Here is a 21,059-nt window from a genome sequence, read left to right on the forward strand (position 1 = left end):
AGGCACCTTGGGTGCTCGGGCAGCTTCTTCTGGCCGCACTCTGAAGAGAGGGACAGTGGGAACAGGCTGGGGGCTGGGGCCAGACACAGTTCAGGGCCCAGATGACCCAGTGACTGGGAGAGTCTCTGTCTCGGTATGGGAGATCCTTCCTGCTTTCGTACGCCCACGTTCAGTCTGGGTGGGTTACCAGGTGTTTCTTTCAGAAAGGGTGTGTGTGTGGTTCTTGCAGGACCAGCTTGGTTTCAAGCCTTATGAGAGCTGCATCTGTGCTGAGGGGACCTTGTCCCTGGAGGTCCTCAGGCCTGGGATAGAAAGCTCTTGACCAGGCTGCCTCATTCTGCTAAGTGATATGTGGAGTCAGTCCTGCAAGAGGGGCTCCTGGCTCTCATTACTCATACAACCACAATATGTCCCTAAGTAGTACGCTGTGTATATGTGAAGAGTGTGTATTCATATCAAGTCCTTCATACACCAAAAAGGAGGAGGAAGTTTTTATTATTATTGTTATTTTGCAGAGGACCCGCCCAATGCTGTTTTTAAAAAAGACAAGGCAGTGGTGTCTATTGAGGATGCCTGAGCAGGAAGAGACTGACGAGATCACACAGTTTGTTGTTTAAATGGAAGAAGGGGACCTTAAATTTTGGATAACCGCTTCGTCTTTAAGTCTTTTTCTCCTTCCAACAAGACATTGAAGCATCGTTATCTCTTCTAGATTCATTATTTCTCCCTATTCCTTTCTTATCCTTTTAAAAGAGTGAACTCAGTTAAGAACCTTGGGTATTTTTAAAGATTTTCATTTTACTTTATAAATTCCCTCTGAGGAAGTCAAAGGGTTATAGCCAGCAGCTGTGCATGTGGGTCTTTTCACGGCTCTGGGCCATGTTTTAACTTCTTAGCCGTAGCTCTGCCTGGGGTGGGTTGGAGTGGATGCCCTTTGGGAAGACAGAGGACAGACACCAGCCAGAGAGTTTTACACAAAACCAGAAACTTAATATACTCTTATCTTATGCTGTTGACATTTTTTTTCTACTTTTTTCAAGGAAAACAAGACCAATAGGCAATATTTAAAAATTTATATATATAGTATTTAAGAAATGGTTTCTCCTTCCTCCCTGCTCCTGTGGAGATAAACGTAGCATCCCGCCTTGTTTTGCTGAGCCTTAATTGACCTTACTCCCTGGTTAGTTTATTAAAATCTTACCTTATTACGAAAGCCTGAGTCATAATGGGCAATATGGAGTGTGAGGCCAGATCATTCTTGAGGGAATTAGGTTATAAAAGTTTGTGCAAAATTAAAGAGAAAGTGGAATATCAATGTAAATTCAAAGGTGTTGTTTAAATAAATACTAAGCAATCTTCAAAAGTCCTTTCCTGTCCAGAATTCCTGTGTGTTTTATGCCAGGTACTTGGAAGGCAGGCACTGTAGGGAGCTATGGAGGTGCCATCCTTGTGGAACTCTGAGAACACAGTGTCCACTGTGTGGGCAGCTCTGCCTCATTCCTGCTTCAGTATACTTGGCGGGACCACATAACCTCTTAAAGGCCATTTTAATCTTATTAACGCTTAAAAAGTTTATGATGTATCATCAGTGTTCAAGGAAACATACCAAAATTAGTGTATGGCTTTTTCCAATATATCGGAAGTCTCTAGGGTCTGGAAAAATAAAACCTCATGATATGTTACAAAAGTTAAAAGGGCCACACTTTTCAGTTATATTTAGGGTTTTGTCTGTCTGAATGTGTCTTAGAATGTTTGCTAAAAGAAATTGGAGAGAATTGTAAAACTGTGTCTCATAGGAGTTTTGTATTTCGCAATGCCAAGATTGCCGTGTGACTTTACACAAGAATGTGGCCAAGAGTTCTTCCGGGGTAGCCGTGTAGAGGAAGATGGTTTTGCAGCGATTTGGCTAAGAGCTCTGCCAGGGTAACTGTGGGGAGTAAGATGATGGTTTTGCAGTGGTTGTGATCACACAGTTAGAGAAGATTACGATGCCTGTGACACTTGAATTACAGACACTGAGAGAGAAAGATTAGAGGACTCGAGAAATGAGACTGCCTTGGGTGAGGACTTACCAGAGCACTAACATGGTTTTACTATAACAAGAAAATTTCAGAAGTTTGTGCCCGGTGTAACTTAGGATGACTTTGTACATGTGACACACTGCTCAGAATAAGAGCAAGTGTAAGATGGTGAGGTTTAGGCCTCCTGGGAGACGCTCTGTCGACACTTCTCAGTAGGAAGGTCCCTGTTGTCACCGAGTGTTCCTACTGCTCTGGGACCTCCTCCTTTCCACGATTCTGCATATTCCTCAGTATTAAAACCTAGAGCTCTTTCCCTGTTCAAGTTAATCCTTTCTAAGAAAGGACGTATGCTGAGCCCTAGCATTTCTGCTGCGTTCGCGGTCCAGAGCAGGTGGACCAAGGTGCCCCTGACCCTCTGGCGCCTCTGAATCTCTTTCCTGAGCAGCCATCACAGGAGCCCGCCTGGCCACGTCATGCTGGTAACCATGTCGGAGGGCCCCACACAATGCCGTTGTGCAGGGCTGTGCCACAGGACTGTTTGGTTAGTTTTCAAGACAAAGTCCAGAAATCCTTTATTCAGCTTCCCCTGAAACTGCATCTTTTATCCCTAGGGATAATCTCAATCAGTGGGAGAAGGTGATTCGAGGGGAGGAGACTGCAACCTGGATTTCATCCCCATCCGTGGCTCAGAAGGCAGCTGCATCTGAAGATTGAGCACTGGTCACCCCGACACGCTATCCCACCTACAGATCCTCATCTTGCTTCTTTGACATTTTTTTTTTCCTTTTTTGGGGGGTGGGGGTGAAGGGAATCTCTACCTGGTAACTGGGGTGCAAACCTCTTCAGGAAGGTAACATCAAGTAGATAAGTCAAGCAGAGGACTTCCTGCCAGTCCCTTCTGTGGGGCATCGTAGACACTGAGTAACCAGGACCACCCCCATGTTCAGAAATCAGCTGGCCAAGTGACTCCATTTGACTTGCAAACCAGCCTTTTCTAATAGGCTAATATTGCTGAGGCCTTAAAGGAAATGGACAAAAATTCTTCAGAAGGGGTACTTTTCCATTGTATCTTTCTAATAAGGGTTTAACATGGTACTATTATGGTATTGTACTTGGGCTTTCACATCAATGTTGCTTTGATGTTGTTGGTTATAAATAGGAATTTTTACACATTACTATTGTGAATGGTGAATGTTCATGTACGACCTACTTGTAATTAACTTGAGTTGTAGTCCACAGCCTCAGGACAAATGTCATTGAGGTTACAGGGTAAGAAATGATGGCAAAACGTCAGACTCTTATTTCAGAGCTTCATGAATTTAGTTAGACTAAACATAATTCTTTAAGTTAAAACTAAAGGGCTGAGATGAATAAATTTAACACTGAAACAAATAGATTTCCTGTCCTTTTGAGAAGAGATGAGGGGTATACCTTACAATAAATCTCAGAACTTCAAGTAGCAGTTCAAAAGATGTCAGTTTTTAAAATTGTTTTTGTTGTTGTCTTGGCAGTTTTACTGAACCCTTTGGGTAAAGAACAAAATAAAAGCAAGGCATCATAATTTTTTGAATGGACAAGTCTTACGGACATAAAGGGTGCATTTTTCATAATGATTCCTTTATAGTTTCACTTTGTGTCATTGCAGAATTTTAGACTCTCTTTCACAACAAAAGGTTTATTCTAAACATTGTTTAATTAAAGTACCATACATTTCTCTTTTAAACATCAAACCATAAAATGTGTCCTTTGTAATTTTACTCTGACCTGCTGCAGTCATCTCTCATTTATCTCTTTCCACATGCTGCACGGTCATATTTCATGAGCTTTCTGTCCATAGCACAGAAACAGAAGCAGAAAGTAGTACAATCATGTTGGACCTTCTTTCTGTTCTCTTTACTCGTCTCACAGATCAAATCACTCCATAGAAGCCTCTGGGTTTCGATGGTTTCTTCTATATAGCTTTTTGGTTGACTAGTATTACTATACACTGTAAGTGTTTTTAAAAATACAAAAGTAATACTCTGCACCTCTTCCTACAAAGATTATAAAGCAGTCACTTCTGGTGCATATTAATACTTTAAAGAGTTTCAGCACAATGGCATAGTAATCTCCAAACCTGAATTAGACAGAGATTCACTCAGGAAGTGACAGGTCAATCATAACAACATATTCACTTTTCATGTGGCAGGAAACTGGAATATCAGTTTGAATAAAATGGAAAAATATGCTTCTACATATTTACTACCATAGGCATTTTGTTCATATGAGCCTGGTTTGTGCAAAATTAAATCAGAGGCTTCTACAACCTGGTTTATTTATGTTGTGGCAGAGTTGGCTCTACATAAGCACTGTTCTTATTTTAAAATTAACACTATGTGTTCAGTTTTCTTGTGGGCTTCTGAAAGTTGCCATCTTCCCTACGTGGAGCTCCATTTGCTATTTTCATTATACACTATGAGGTAAAATGTAATAACGAAAGAGATAGAAATACCACTGTGGCTAGATATATACACACACACATATATATATGGATGGATGTAATATATGTAGAACACACAGATGTATATAGGATGCACACTCATGTATGTAAACATACATATACATATGTGTATATATGATACATACACATACACGCACGAGAGACAGAAGGAAAGAGGAAGAGAGAAGCAAACATGTAGGAAAAAATATAAATCAACCCCATTCTCCCATTCTTTAAGAATAATGATTTTTCTTGTTGGAAAATGCGTATTACTTGACAGTTGACAAGAAAGTGTCATTTTTGTGTTAGTGTATTCATATAACTGCATTCAAACAAGATACATATTTTTCTGCATACAAATTTATGAAGCTGGATTCTACCAAATACAACTTTAGTCACAAAAGTTACTTTAGTTATCTAATTTACCTTGGAGACTGAATTTCAGGAAGGGATATGTTATTTAAGATTATTGTTTAATTACAAGAATTTTAAAAGAATGTATGAATTCTGTTTTTTAATATAGAAAATAATTATGGCGGTAGGAATCTCATGGCTATATTTACATTTTTAGGTTATTACAGAAAATTCTCTTAGTTTATTATGGTCAAGTGTATTATGTAATCTCTATTTAGAACAGTTTCCCAAAGGAATGTGATTGGATTTACTGGTTGGTTAATTTCTTGTGAAATATTGTCATAATAGAAGCACAGCATGAACAGAAGACTGTATTCTGATATAAACTGTCAATATTGCTTTTACCATGTGTCAGATTTACTTAGTAATCACAGATTTACCTAAAATAAAAGGACTCAGGATGCAGTGATATTTAGTTAATAATTTGTTTTGGAAAACATGCAGTTAGGAGTATTTTTGTATTTTGTCAGATGTTTAGGAGACAGACTTTTGAGTTCTGTTTCTTGTCCTTTTCCCAGATCTTTTCTGAAAAGAACAATGTGACACCAGAAGCCAAGAGATGGTTTTTACTAACAACAGCCTTGATGAGTTTCTATTAAGGTCGTATTGTGTATTGTGCCAAATTTTCCATCCAGTATAAATTTAGTAACCAGCTATGAGCATATGTAGGATATTCAATTTGCAGACACTTATATTGGTTATGTTGGTTTGTAATAGACAAGTTTTATGGTCATATGCAATTATTCCATTATCCTTTTGGACACAGTGAATGTGTTTTGTAGTTAAAAATGTCCTTGGAAACATAAATGCCTGCCAATACCATGAAATATTGAATTCAGGCAATGTGAATTAATTAATTAGAAAAGGGTCAAAGGAAATACAATGGATGTGGAAACTAATTCTAAAAAATAGCTGTATTAATAGGGCAAAGCCTCTGGTCCATTTCCCAGCTGTACTTCTCTCTAAGAGATGTATGAAAAACCCATCTTGCAAAAGAGACCAAAATATTAGACACAATCGTTCCCATTCCTGACTCTTCAATGGAAAAGGAAGATACAGATGTTTACAGTGGTGCGCCAGGTGACTCGTTCTCACCACAACAAAAACAACTAATTGGAAACTACATTTGTTCAATATAGGTTTCCTCTTTTTTGGCATGCTTTTTAGATTTTTTTCATTTTGTAAAATCTCAGTTAATTTTTCTTTATTGGTATGTTTGTGTACACGAGACATGTTTGTACAGGATATAAATAGATGCATCAATCCTTAGATACCTGGGTTTTTTAATAGGTTTAGGTTTGGGTATTGTGTTTCTTGTCTTTTAACTCAAAATTAAGGTTTGAGCTTTAATAGGACTAAATTATTCACCTGCCTTGGCCTGTGCCTTTATTTTAAATACTGCGATTTTAATTCTTCATTCATGTATTTATTATTTTGCTTTTCTTGCTTAACTATAATTGAAAATATTTACAGGAACTCACAGTTCATTTTATCAAGTTGAATGAATAGGATCATCCTCTCCTCATCAGATTTCTGTCCTTTATTTGACTTCATTGACATATACCCTGGTGACTATAACCAGCGAACTGTTCTTCGGCAAGAACTTCAGAGAACTGTGACATTGGTTATGATATGATTTTTTGGGGTTTCAGGTACCTAAGCATGATTTTTAAAATCACTTCTGTCTTTACATATTTCAAACATATGTTTGCTTTTGACACTTTGCAGATTTTATTTAGGATTTAATTCTTTAAAGACTATATTCATTTAGTCACTATAGTGGATCTCTTCTATTGCAAGTATTGAGCTGATTTTTAAATGATGTAAAATGTAGATCAGCCAAGTATGTCATCCATTAGAGTTTCCCCATGCTTTCAGTGCATGGCCGTGAGATCTTGACATGTGCATCAGTATTTAGCCAATACACATTTTGCTGGCTTCTTTAACCATTTATATTGTTTAAATTAGTAATATCCAATGCAGTGCACACTTTTCTGTCTTTTTTTCCAACGGAATATTTTGGTTGTCTGAAACATTGGATGCATTTTATATGATAAAAATAGCAAGAAAAATTTAAAAAGTGTCAACGGTGTGCTGGTTCTAAATTAAGAAGATAGAACAAAGAGAAAGACATTAATGTTACCCAAGAAATACATTTAACATCCAAAGAAGCAATGCTGTCCTCACTTGGTGTTTCTCTTCTCAACCCAGCAGTGGAGAGCAGGGCTTGCGAAGCCCTACAGAGCCCACTTGCCCTTTCCTGCAACTGGGAGAAAACTAATCAATGGCACGCAGAGCCAGGTGTGGCCCTGTGAGACAAAGGATAATGTCACCTCAGGACCAAGGTGGAAACTTACAGCTGAATCCAGGGCTTACTAAGTAGGGAAGTCAGTTTACACGTTTCAGTTTTCCTCTGATGTCTCTGAGGTACTGTGTATTTGCAGAAGTTTAAGTAGAAGGGTTTTGTTTCTATTGTAAGTTAAGCTCTAAAAGTGTATTATCTAATACTCTAGCCCAACTGAAATATTCTATCATGGGCGTTACAGCCTTTGTCTTTTTCTTTATTCACCTTAATACCCAGTCCTATGCTGTATCTCCAATAGCCTATATAAATGACATATAGGAATATTATTTTCCATATGATCTGTCTTATGGTGTATATGCTATGTGTTCATTTCGTGTGCAAGTTGGGAGTGTAATAGATTTACCCAGAGAAGGTGTTTCTATACAATGCCCCTACCTATTTGAAATTACATGCTTGCCCAACACACTGTGAAATAGTTACCAAAATTTGTACAAATGCAGCATCTTCATTCTTCCTGAGAAGACAAGATGGCTTTCTTTACATGAACATATGAACAGAGATCCTAGATCCATATGTAGCTAAGGCATCTGAGAGTTTGCTGTTGATAATCTTGCTGACCAAAAACTACTGGAGAGTAATACAGGTTATATGCTGTCAAAATTACAATACTCATAAAGAACTGACTTGTAGAGTCAATGAACCTGTGTCCAGAATTGTAATAGGCTCTCTATTGGAAGGAGAAAGAATTTCAAGTTAACGGTATCTAACTTTATCATAGTTGATAAGTTAGTAAATTTTAAAAAATGATTTTATATGTATGACAAAAATCTTTGTAAAATGCGCAAGTGCAATAATTTAAAGAGGTCTTAACTTTGCATTTATAAATTATAAATATTGTACATGTGTGTAATTTTTTCATGTATTCATTTGCAGTCTTTGTATTTAAAAAACACTGTTATGTTTGTATAATAGAACAGTAATCATTTATTATAATCTAGGCAAGTTGTAAATAAATTCATAATTCAAACAGCCAGTATATATGCATATATGAGTGTTATATTGCAAAATCTTTGTTTTACTTACATGGTTAAAGCAGCAAGAATTCTTTTGTTGATATGTAATTATACACATAAAATATATATATGTATGATACATGAAATATATTTAGAAATGTTCATAATTTTAATGGATATCATTTGGTGTGAATAATTGAATACAGAGTTTTTAAAATACCTTTCACGTATATCACTTGCTCTCATTTGTGGGGAAGATAATAGACATTTCACAAAAGGTCATTTGAAAACACTCTAGGCCTTGTTTGCCTAGAAAACACCAAGTTTACATTGAATTAACGTGTTTTTGCTTCACCTATTTTCTACCAGACAGCACAAGACAATATAAAATGTTAAATGTTATGATTTACTAACTCGGAGTCCATTCTGTAATTTTAAAGATTCAGATAGTGTGTAGGGAGCCCGTGGTGCTGCAGTAATGGCTTCAGGTTACTGAGCCAGCAGCCCTGAGTGCCAACCCGCAGGCTCCCCCGGGAGCTTCCCTGGCCCTCGGAGTCTTTGCGTCAACAACGCAAATGCACACTCACTAAAAGCACACCCTCCTGAAAAGAGAAGTGCTGGGCAAAACGCGGTGGTGCATGTGTGTTTATGTGTACGTGTTGGGATTCTTTCTGCTATAGGAAAACACATTCAGGGCTAAAACCTCACATACTGTGTACACAGTGATAAGTATACTCATGATCTTTAAAACTCTGGGTAAAGAAATTATGTTTTTATTTTGACTATCTCTGCTTGCCATCAACTGAGTAGGCAAATGATAAATATGTAAGACCAAAAAGTTAAATTTTATTCCCTGATCCTCCCTAACCTTAAACATATTAGAGCTAAATGTGAGAGGCTTAAACATATGAGTGTCCATAGCCTTGTGAATTAGAAGGAAAAGGAATTCTTCTCCAATACCAAACTCTTACTAATGGAATGCCCTACGGATGCATAGCACTATACATATAGTAGACAGGAGTTTTGTTAAATATTCATTTCCTGTGAAACAAAATGCTGAGCTAAAAATAAATTTCATGAGCTAATATATCCATAAAGTTATTTAGTAATTCAAGTTGCAGATTGGCACTCTGTAAAGCTGATCTGAATTTGAATCCTCGTCTTAACTGTGCATACCTTTGATTTTTCCATCAACTGTAATGCAACAGTGTTGAGGAGAGTAAAATTTCTCCATCACATGTATTTCCTAATGCAAGAAGAAGCCTCAAAAGCAACACTTATCAAACAAACATCTATTCAACAAGCATTTTATTAGGCACCTAGTTTGTGGAAGGAAAGAATGGAAGGAGAAGAGATTAGAAGCAGAGGACAGGATGTCATGTTTCTGTAGGGTTGGCCCTCACACCTTCATCTTGCCAAAGACAAAGTCACTTAGCCATGGATTCCTGTGCACTTGTGCCTTTCCGTAAGGACTGTTTTCATGATCGTAGTTACTGCAGTCTGGAAGGGAAAGCACGCATTTAAAGACCTGAAGATCTCAGATATTTAATTACAATTTTTAATTTCAAAAACCCGCAATTGATTCAATTCTCGTAAGAGGAAACTGAGCTTGATGAGACAGAAACCAGACAGAAGCATGCCCCTGCATGTCTACAGCTTTTTCCTCTCCCACACCCTTCGCCCACTATCAGAAATAAAAAGACGCCTTCCACGGCAGATCTAGATGTTTCCTCGACAGTGAAGAACAAAGGATAGTGACTAGAAGAATCAAATCAGGAATTTATTTGAAATATCAACTTCAAAATTCTTAGCTGGTAGTTGTATATATTCAGATAATGTCTAGCTTTTTTGATGTCTATGTCACTAATTAGAACTCCTGCTCAAAAGGATGACCTTAGAGCTTGGTAAGTAGTCATTAAAAAGAAAACAGATTCAAACATTTTAACATACATAATGACTAAGGTATACAAACATATTCATATGCATTAAGAAAACGTTTACCTGCTTTACTTTGCATTACCTAAAAAAGCAAAGTATCAGACCACCCTGTTTCCTAAGTCTCCTGCATAACAGGATTATGCCTGTGAAATCAGGAATGTTAGGGATTGGACTGAGGGGTCATGGGTACAATCTCCCATCAGCCAATGCAAAATCCCTTACTTGCCATTTCTGATAGATACTCATTCAACAAACCACTCCTGAGTTGAAAAACATTCTACCGTGAGGCAAAACAGATCACTGGTTGACAGCTGTAGTTGCCAGGAAGTTCTATCCAAAGTTGGACTGAATCCTGTTGCTTTATGATCTTTGTTCCAACATGCTAGTTCTGAGCTTGCAGCCACAGAGAGAAGTCCACTTCCTTTGCACCTGACAACCTTCCAGTTAATTGAAGAAGGCTATCATGCCTCCTCATGCTGAACCTCATCTTTTTTAATTGCTTTAAAATAGAAGTTGGCTAAGGCACCTGCAGTATTCTTGACATTCTCCCTTGAGAAAAGTGCCAGCAGCCTGCTACTGGGCCCTTCCTTACTACAGAATAGCACATTGCTGCTGAAGTGCCTCAGGTGGCACTCAGGTGACTTCCTACCTGCCATGGCCTGTGGCTCAGTCCTGGGAAAGTCACACCGTTCCTTGAGCATCCCATGTCCTTTAGAGAATGTCACATACAATTCTCTCTACTGGGGTGACTTTACTCTGATTTCTGTTGGTTCAATTCATTCTTGAAAACATAAATTTGAGAATCTCCTTAAGAGCCTGTTTCTGCCAGTCAGTGATGTGTCCCCAGAATGTACTCCCTTGACCCCCTTGCATGATGAAATGGGGCTGTGATGTGCACCCTGCCCAGGCGGAAATAATAGAGGTTAACATCTATTCAGCACGTACTGTTTGCAGGCACTCTTGCGTCCTACTCATCCGAACTCAATCTCACAACAATTCTATGAATTACGTGTAAGAGGGCCCCTCTTTTAAAAATCAGAAAAAGGAAACGCAGAGCGGTTCAGTAGCTGGTAAATGAGGATGTAGGGGTACGTACCTGAGCCCACCGAGGCTCTGAGACTCCATCTGTAAGCTCTATGATGTCCTGAAATGCTCCTTGCTTCAGTGCCTGTTGGTAAAGGTTGCATCTTGACTAAAGTAAGGCACATAAAACATTCAAGTTATCAGTCAAGATCCTTGTCCCAAAGCATCGAGTTCTTCATGAGCAATGCTCCTTCCTCTTCACTCCTTGCCTGGATAGATGCAAGAGTAGGAAGTCTGAGAGAAACAAACAAACAGCATTCCACTTTTCTTTCTCAAAATATAATTTGGAAATTCACAGTAGATGAAGTATTGGGAGAAGTTTTCGTATTTACAAGCTAACAATCTGGCTTAAACAAGATGTTTTCAGGAGCCCCCAGCAATGAGGGTTGCCTGAACTGAGGAAGGAAGGAATGTGAGAAAGAAGGCAATTCACAACAGGCTGTCTCCAAAAAGAGGCCCAGTCCTGCTCTCCCCCAAGGTGGGAACCATGGGGATAGAAAGTCAGGGCAGAAAACCCCCAGAGCAGGTGCGCAGACTCTAACCCGGAGGGTCCTTGTGCCTGATTTTGTTATAGAGCTCAGAGCCTGTGGTACATCCCAAAGTTCCATGAACAGTCCTACATGGCAGGGGACAGAAATGACCAAGAGTGGAGGTGACCAGGTGCACAAAGTCTGATGGTCAGCTCTGTGCAGGCAGTGGCCCCAAAGGGAATCAACTAATAGTTATGACATGGGGTCCAGTTCTTCATGGCCACAATGCCATGGGCTTGAGGTCCAACGGGGTCACACTGCCTCAGTGAACACTGGCCCAGATAAGTATAGGCTGACACTGAGTACATCAGTGAGGACAGGTGGCAGAGGCCAGAGCCAGCAAGGGCCTTGCAATGGCAGTCATATGGGCAGCACAGCAAGGCAAGGGCCCTTAACTTTCTCCTGCTCCAGAGTCCACATTCAACCTCCAACTTCCCCAAACTCACACCTAAAACTCAGGTGGGAGAAGAATGTGGGAAAAGGCTTTTAAATGATTTAAAAACCTAAATGAATTCGAGAAGCAGTGAGTTTAGAGAATTTTCCTGAACATGATGACTGTATTAAGTTTCTTGCATTAGATAAATTAGGAATTCAAATCAAATTAAACAGAGAAATTAGGAATTCAAGGCAAGTTATATAGTTCTAGAAGAGTAGTTGTTTTTTTTTTTTTTTTTTTTTTTACACTTGCATTTGAGACCAGTGAATTCCATATTTGCTATACAGGTGTAGCCAATTCTGCCTCTCCCATTCTTGGTTCTAGTAGCTTAGAGATTTCTTTAACTTGAAGCTGGTGACTGGTGACTATGCAATGGGAATGACACAGAATTTACTGTAGAGTTAATATGTAAGTACATGCATTACAGTATTGAGTCACAGCAAGGTGTTATTATTCATGTATTATCAGTGGCTAATTTTTCCACAGTAAAGGACTTGCTAATTTTTTTTTTTGTAAGAATTGCTTTTCCTTCAGAAGAAAAGTGCTACACCTATCCAATGCTTCAACAGCCTAGTAACTTTGCATTAGTTTGTTTTCACACTGCTAATAAAGCCATACCCAAGACTGAGTAATTTATACAGGAAAAAGGTTTAATGGACTCACAGTTCCACATGCCTGAGGAGGCCTCATAATCATGGCAGAAGGCAAGGAGGAGCAAGTCATGTCTTACATGGATGGTAACAGGCAAAGAGAGAGCTTGTCCAGGGAACTCCCGTTTTTAAAACCATCAGATCTTGTGAGACTCATTCACTATCACTAGAACAGCGCAGGAAACACCTGCCCTTATAATGCAATCACCTCCCACTGGGTTCCTCCCATGACACATGGGAATTGTGGGAATTACAATTCAAGATGAGATTTGTATGGGGACACAGCTAAACCATATCAACTTTCATGGTCCATTTGAATCTAACCAGGTGTATTAGCTTTCTCTTATTCTCTCTCTCTATATATATATACACACACACATATATTATATATATATATAACATACATATTATATATATGTGTGTGTGTGTGTGTATAGTCTGGGATCTCTGGAGACAGAGAGAGAGAGAGAAAGAGAGTGAGATGTATTATAAAGAATTGGCTCACACAATCACAGAGGCTGAGGAGTCTCATGATCTGCCATCCATGAACTGGAGCCCCAGGAAAGCTGCTGGGAGAAGTTCTAATCTGAGTCCAAAGGCCTAAGAGTCAGAGAACCAACAGTGTGATTTCCAGTCCAAAAGCCAGAAAGGAGTGATGTCTGAGCTGTAGCAGAGAGTAGATTGTCTCCCGTTCCTCCTTTTGTTCTATTAAGGGCTACCAACAGACTGACTGGGGCCAGCACATGGGATGGCAACCTGCTTTACTCGTTCTACCTGTTAGGGTCTGAGTGTTTGTGACCCCTTTGAAAAAGATTCATATGCTGAACTATCATCCCCAATGCAATAGTATTTGGAGGAGAAGCATTAGGATGGTAATTATGTCATGATAATAGAGCTCATAAGACCAGGCCAGAGAGCTAGCTCACTCTATTTCTGTCATGTGAGGATACAGGGAGAGGTCAGATGTCTGCAGTCCAGAAGTGGACCCTCCCTGGCACTGGACCATGATGGCATGGTGGTATCCTGACCTCTGACTTCCAGCCCATGGAGCCGTGAGAAATGTATTTCTGTAATTGATGAGTCACACTGTTTATGGTATTTTTGTTACAGCAGTCCGAGCTGATAAAGACATTACTCATTCAAACATTAATCTCATCCAGAGGCACCCTCACAGGCACACCCAGAATAATATTTAACCAAATATCTGGGCACCCTGTAGTCCAGTCAAGTTGATGTGTGAAATTCACCGCCACACCAGGGATGCTGCTCTCTTCTGCCAGGATACTTACTGTTATCTGTAAAATAATTTTCAATTCACAAAGTCTTCCTTGGACACATGGTCTTTAATAATGATGTCTGTTTTGTCTTTGGGTTTTTCGGGTTTTTTTTTCTTGCTTCTTTTGCATTCCTCCAATGTGTTTAACAGAAACTCAGCTGCCCAATTTCCTTGCTTCATAGGACGTGGCATTTTGTGCTGCAGCTCTGCCTGTGGGCCAGTTGCCTTGTCTTTTGTCTGCCTATAATTTCCTCAGCTGTAGGGAATACATAACAAGCCTCACTCTATCCCAGACACGAGGCATCCAGCCATGCACAACAGGAATTAAAAACTCTGCTGTCAAAGAGTGTGTGTTCTTGAGTAGAATGACAGATGATGAACATGCAATAATTATGTAAAGTGTCAGGTGATGGCAACAGCAAGGAAAAAAAATAGGGCAAGGGAAGGGACAGAGGCTGATGGACGGTGGTAGACATCTCTGATGGATGAGATGGCATTTTAGCAGAAACCTGACTCAAGTGACCATGGGGTCTACAACTACTTCTTAGCAACAAAAGAATAAATAAGACAGAGTTCACTAAAATTAAAATCCTTTGTGAGTTAAAGGAACCCATCAAAAAGTAAAAAGCCAACTCATAGACAGGGAGGAAATATCTGCAAATCCTATATGTGATAAAGGAGTCATATCCAAAATATATACAGAGCTCTCACAGACATATAACCCCATTTAAAAAAATGGACAAAGGGTTTGAATAGACCTTTCTCCAAAGAAGATACATAAATGGCCAGTAAATTCATAAAAAGGTGTTCAACATCATTAGTTATTGGAAAAATGCAAATCAAAACCACAGTGACGTACCACTTCACACCCACTGGGATGGGTAAAAGAAACAAGATAGACAATAACAAATGTTGGTGAGGAAGTGAAGTAATTACAACCCTTATACATCATGCGGTTGCAAAATGATGCAGTCACTTTGGAAAACAGTTTTTAAGCTTTCCATAAAATGTTAAAAATGGAATTTCCACATAACCCAGCTATTCCACTCCTGGGAATATGCCAAAGATAAATAAAAACATATGTTCACATGTCCACACCAAAACATCACTCATGTAAAAAATGGAAACAATCCAACTGACCATCAGCTGAGTAAATAGACACTCAAAAGTGGCCTAGCCATACAGTGGAATATGATTTATAAAAAACTGAATAACGGATACATGCCATGACATGGATGAATGTTGAAAACATTCTGTTCAGTGAAAGATGCCAGTCATGAAAGACCACATTTATGTAAAATGTCCAGAATAGGCAAATTCATAGAGACACACAAGTAGATGAATGGTTCCCAGGGCTGGGGCTGGGAGTGATTGCGCACGTGGAGGGGTTTTTTCTGGGGTGATGAGAATGTCCAAAAATTAGATAGTGGTGATGGCTACACATCTCTGTGAATGGATCAGAAACCACAAATTATACACTTTTAAAAGGATGAATTTTATGATATGTTGAATACATTCTCAACAAACCTATGAAGAAGAAGGACTGTGATTGTTTATATTACATTAAAAAAAAGAAAATCCATGTCTATCATAATGTTCAAAAAAACATTATGATAAAAAGAAGGAATAAATTCATTAGGTGGTTTTAGAGGTGACTACTACACCAATTCCTTACTTCAAAAGCAGTAATTATAGAATAAAATATTCCCCAATTTAGGAGGTTACGTACCAGATTGATGAGGAAAAGCGGTTTTTCAGAATGACATTATGACATCTCAACAATAGGGAAGAAATGATAGCCATCAATGTGGAAGAAATGGACGTTTACAAACTCCCTTGACTTAAGGATTCAGGCAAGGAGTATGAACAGAAGTGGCAGGTGCTCAGGGATCTGGGGAGTTTCATGAGTCATGTATCACCCTGCAGCATCCCTACTAATTGCAAAGGGGAAAGCTTACTGTACCTGTAACAGGACGTGGTGGCCACCTACCCCCTCAGGGGTGAGCTGATTTAATTTTGCATCACTGATAGTGTTACCAGTGCCGAGTGTCCAGGTTCTTGCCTTCTTGAACAAAGAATTGATCAAAACGCACAAACAAAGCAAGGAAAGAATGAGGCAACAAAAGTAGAGATTTATTGAAAATGATAGGACACTCCACAGGGTGGGATTGGGTCTGAGCACAGGGGCTCAGGAGCCCTGTTACAGAACTGTTTGGGGTTTGCTTTCTAGAGGTTTCCATTGGTTACCTGGTATACACCTTATGTAAATGAAGAGGATGAAGTAAAGTTACAAAGTCATTTATTTGGTGTACCCCCTATGGATAGGGTACTTCCCGTCACAGTTAACGGGGGTAAACTGGTCTTATGTTCCCTGCCTCCAGACCCCATTCTCCTGCCTCAACAGTGGGAATCACAGATCATCACCCATGAAGTGTTAGCAAACTATTCAACTTAATTATAACCATTTAAACCTCAGACCAAACCTCCATTTTATTGATTTAGAATCAACCAATGTAATTTCAGCCACAGCACAGAATGAAATAATCAGATAAATCCCAAAAGTAGACAGGGTATAAGACAACCAGCCTGGTCTTTTAAAAATGTCAATATAATGTTTTTTAAGAGTGACTGTTTTAGGTGAAAAGAGCAGGACTCTGTGACTATCGTGAAAACCAGTGCGTCATGCAATGTAGATGGCTGGATTGTATGTATATAAAGAAAGTTGTTAAAAAGGGGATAGACTGGATAAAGAAAATGTGGCACATATACTTTGTGGAATACTACACAGCCATGAAAAAGGGTGAAGTCATGTCCTTTGCAGGGACATGTTTGAAGCTGGAAACTATTGTTCTCAGCAAACTAACACAGGAGCAGAAAACCAAACACTGCATGTTCCCACTCATAAGTGGGAGTTGAACAATGAGAACACATGGACACAGGGAGGCGAACATCACACACTGGGGCCTGTCGGGGGTTAGGAGGAAAGGGGAGGGAGAGATTTAGGACAAATACCTAATGCATGCGGGGCTTAAAGCCTGGATGACGGGTTGATGGGTGCAGCCCATCATGGCACATGTATATCTATGAAACAAACCTGCGTGTTCTGCACATGTATCCCAGAACTTAAAGTAAAATTAAAAAATAAATAAATAAAAGGGGGTAATAACCAAATATATGGATTCTTATTTGAAAACACAGCTATAGAAGAAATGTTGTGGAAAACGGGGAAATGTGAATATTTGCTAGGTGTCTGCAGACAGGAAGTCACGACTTGATTTTCTTAAGTAACCATGGTCTGTGGTTTTAAAAGAGAATGTCTTTATTTTAGTAGACATGCTGAATGCTGAATTATTGAGGGGTAAAGACTCGTCACTTTACTACCAACTCAAAGACGTCAGCACAAAATGTGGTCGGAGGGACAGATAAGGAAGTCAGAGTACCAACTGTGTCACCTAGGTGGCAGGCATACGGTCGCTCGCTCTGCCGCTCTTATTTGGAAGAATAGGACATGGGTGTGTAGTGGGCATCTACAGTCCAGGTGGAGGAAAAATGTCCAATTCATTTTCAGATCTCAAGTCTGATGACTCCCTTTTTGCTAGGTGGAGGGAATTTTTATCCCACTCATCTTTAGGGACGTCCTTCAGTTCCTGGGAGACTCTCAGATTTGTTCCAAGCGTTCAAGGAAGGCCTCTCTGCATTCCTGAGAAGCTGCTCCCGGGCTGGGTCCTGATGACAGACCCCCCATGGAGGGCAGGCCAGCGCAGCACCATCGTGGGGGCAGCGGTCCCCGTCCACCGTCCATGCTGGTGTCCTCTTTCCAGGCTGGACTCCCCTCCCCTCCTCCCCTTATCGAGGGCCACTGTCTCTCCTTTTCCCTCAGCGTAAATCCTTCAATACAGTCAATGACATTCGGTTTGCAAAACAAACACCAGGAAGGAGAAAGGAGAATCCTTCCAAATGCCTGCTTTCCGCCTGTGTCATAAAGCCCTCTGGGATCCGGGAATGACAACGGAAGCCCAGAGTGGACAAAGCAAAAATCACAATGGCTTTAAATCACCCTGTGCCGCCCCCTCCCCAAAAAACACCCAATGTCAGTGCCATTGTATTTAGGGGAAAAGAGGATGGAGAGAATAAAGATTAGTGTCTCCAGGCAAGCTGCCAAGCAGTTCCGTGCCTCTGAGGGGGTGGACTGGGGAGGAGGCTTGCGATTCGGTAAGTGTGGGGAATGCTAGAAGGAACAGATGGACCGAACCCTCCAGGTGTTGAGTGGCACTCTCCTCAGCACGGTGGGGGCGGCCAGTGGAGGCTACTCTGGGTTGTGGTGCTGCATTGAGAAGGGAGCAAAGGGCACAGAGAGATCAAGGAAGCACCCAAAGTCTCCCAGCGGCCACCCCTCCCCAGCCAGCCCAGAGGGTGGCCAGTAACCAGGACTTCAGGTCTCTGCCCTGACAGCTCACATTTCCTAACCTTAAGAATTTAAAAAGTCAGTCATGTGTATTCTTATTTGGACAACTTCTGGCTTTATTTTTCATTAAAGTAGCGACGTTCCCCCACCCTGGGTTCTACACACAGAAAATCCTTATGTCTGCCGTACTGCTGGGAAAACACCCAGGGGAAGGACAGGCCATGGCCACCCATCTACCCTGGAAGGGAAAGGTCTCGCTCTCAAGGGTGGGAACAACCCTCAGCCTCACTGGAAACGCTTGTGGAAGTGGGAAGGAGGCTCCATTCATTCCTTTCTAGCCCTTGTATTCAGGAACCAATAGGCCTCCCGTTATTTCATTTTTAGATATGCGAGCAACCGCTTGTTACCAGTGAAAATATCAGCAATATGAAACAAGGACCAGAAACAGTAAATAATCAGCAACTCCAAATATTTTGAAAAGCAGTTGGTAGGAATCATGTCTTGTTTCTCCATAGATGCGGGTTTGATTGGAAAAGTACACAGGCTCTGCAGCCAGACCATGCTGGGGTTCCCACGTTTGCGCTGCGAGCTCGCAGATGTCGCCCTGTGTTTGCACTCAGCCAACTCCACTCCCTGGGGAAATTCAAAGAGCGTAATATTAGGGCCTCTGGTTTCCACAGAGCCAGGCTGGAGAGGGCCGTGTGCCCCACGTGCAGTGCCTCGACATCATCCCCCAGGAGCCACATAGGTGTGCTTTCCTAAGAACTACATTAATATCGGGATGACTGGAAAACAGAACTGGATTACCCCACTTCTGGTTTGCTTTTCCCATCTCTAGCAACAGTGAATTTCTTTCCCCCTTGTCTATGGCAAGATTCCCTTGGAGCAGGTCACACACACCTTTGATTTATTTCTTTAGTTTTACATTTACTTATGTATGTGTATATTTATGTATGTATGTATATATGTATGTATGTATTGAGACAGGGTCTTCCTCTGTCACCCAGGCTGGAGTGAAGTGGTGTGATCTCAGCTCACTGCAACCTCCACCTCCCAGGCTCAAGCAATCTTCCTGCCTCAGCCTCCCAAGTAGTTGGGAACCACAGGCACACACCACCACACCTGGCTAATTTTTTGCATTTTTGGTAGGGGCTTTGCCATGTTGCCCAGACTGGTTTTGAACTCCCGAGTTCAAGTGATCCACCTGCCTTGGCCCCCCAAAAGGCTGGGATTACAGGCGTGAGCCAACGCACCCAGCCCAGACACACCTTTTAGGCATGTACCAAGTCATGAAATCAAATGGCCCCTGTTTCCCAGACTTTCAACATTTTTCACTCCACTGGCCCCATTCCCTCAACATAGGATCCCTCAAATCTCTCTAATTGTAAACAAACCAGCCCCATGAAGTGCAAACAACAAAAAACAGACAGCGATTTGAACCATCTCCCCAATCCCTAGCCAATGCTCTACCTCCAGTGTCAGGCCACACACGAGGTTTGGAAAAGGGAGGTCAGGTCTGCAGCACACTCTTTAGCTTGATGCCAAGAATTCTCTTCCTCTGGCTCTTTGTCACCTCGTCTGAAGTCAAAGAGAGCCACACTCTAATCCCCAGAACTGGTGAAGATGTGAGGTCCCTGGGCAGAGAAGATATGGAGCTGCAGAGGGGATCAGGGCTGCTGAACAGCTGGGCTTAAAATAGGAAGATGAGCCTGCACTACCTGGGCCAGTGCAGTGCCATCACAGGGCTCCTTTTACAGAGAACAGGCCAGGTGCAGTGGCTCATGCCTGTAATCCCAGCAGTTTGGGAGGCTGAGGCGGGCGGATCCCCCATGGTCAGGAGTTTGAGAGCAGCCTGGCCAACATGGCGAAAACCTGTCTCCATTAAAGATATAAAAATTAGCCAGGCATGCTGGTGGGTGCCTGTAATCCCAGCTACTTGGGAGCCTGAGGCAGGAGAACTGTTCGAACCTGGAAGGCAGAGGTTGCAGCAAGTCAAGATTGTGCCACTGTACTCCAGGCTGGGTGACAGACCGAGACTCCATCTCAAAAGAAAAGGAGAGAACAGAGAGGCAGGAGGGTGTCTGGGATGTGAGAAAGACTCTCCCAGCCCCGTCGGCTTTGCAGATGGAGGAAGGACCCAGGAACCAGGAACCAGGAACCGGAGCCAGGTGGCCTCTAGATGCTGAAAAAGGCAAGGAAGGGGATTCTCCCCAGTAGCCTCCAGGAGGAAGCAGCCCTGCCCACTGCCCACACCTGGATTTTAGCCAGTGAGAGCCATTGTAGACTTCAGACTTCCAGCAATGTGAGAAAATAAATTGATGTTTCTTTCAAGCTGCTAAGTCCATGGTTATTTATAATGGCAGCCACAAAAAACAAATAGAGGTCTTTCCTGGTCATCTTATGTAAAATAGTTTAAGACTCACCACTGCACTTACAATGTATTTTTATAACACCTTAGGGTTTTTTTTTTTTTTTTTTTCCTTCACAGTTTCATCGTAGATTTTCCTTC

The 21,059-nt window shown here is 41.0% G+C and overlaps 1 protein-coding gene across 1 annotated transcript in view; it reads left to right on the forward strand.

The window, feature by feature from the left end:
* The window catches only part of PDE10A (phosphodiesterase 10A), a 330,258-nt gene extending 324,570 nt beyond the window's left edge, over positions 1-5,688 (forward strand). The window contains 1 exon segment of the mRNA XM_008007784.3: positions 2,633-5,688. Coding sequence (XP_008005975.3) covers positions 2,633-2,735 — 103 coding nt within the window. The 3' untranslated portion in view covers positions 2,736-5,688.
* The last annotated feature ends 15,371 nt before the right edge of the window (positions 5,689-21,059 follow it).

This window comes from Chlorocebus sabaeus, chromosome 13, assembly GCF_047675955.1.
Source record: "Chlorocebus sabaeus isolate Y175 chromosome 13, mChlSab1.0.hap1, whole genome shotgun sequence".
Taxonomy (NCBI): domain Eukaryota; kingdom Metazoa; phylum Chordata; class Mammalia; order Primates; family Cercopithecidae; genus Chlorocebus; species Chlorocebus sabaeus.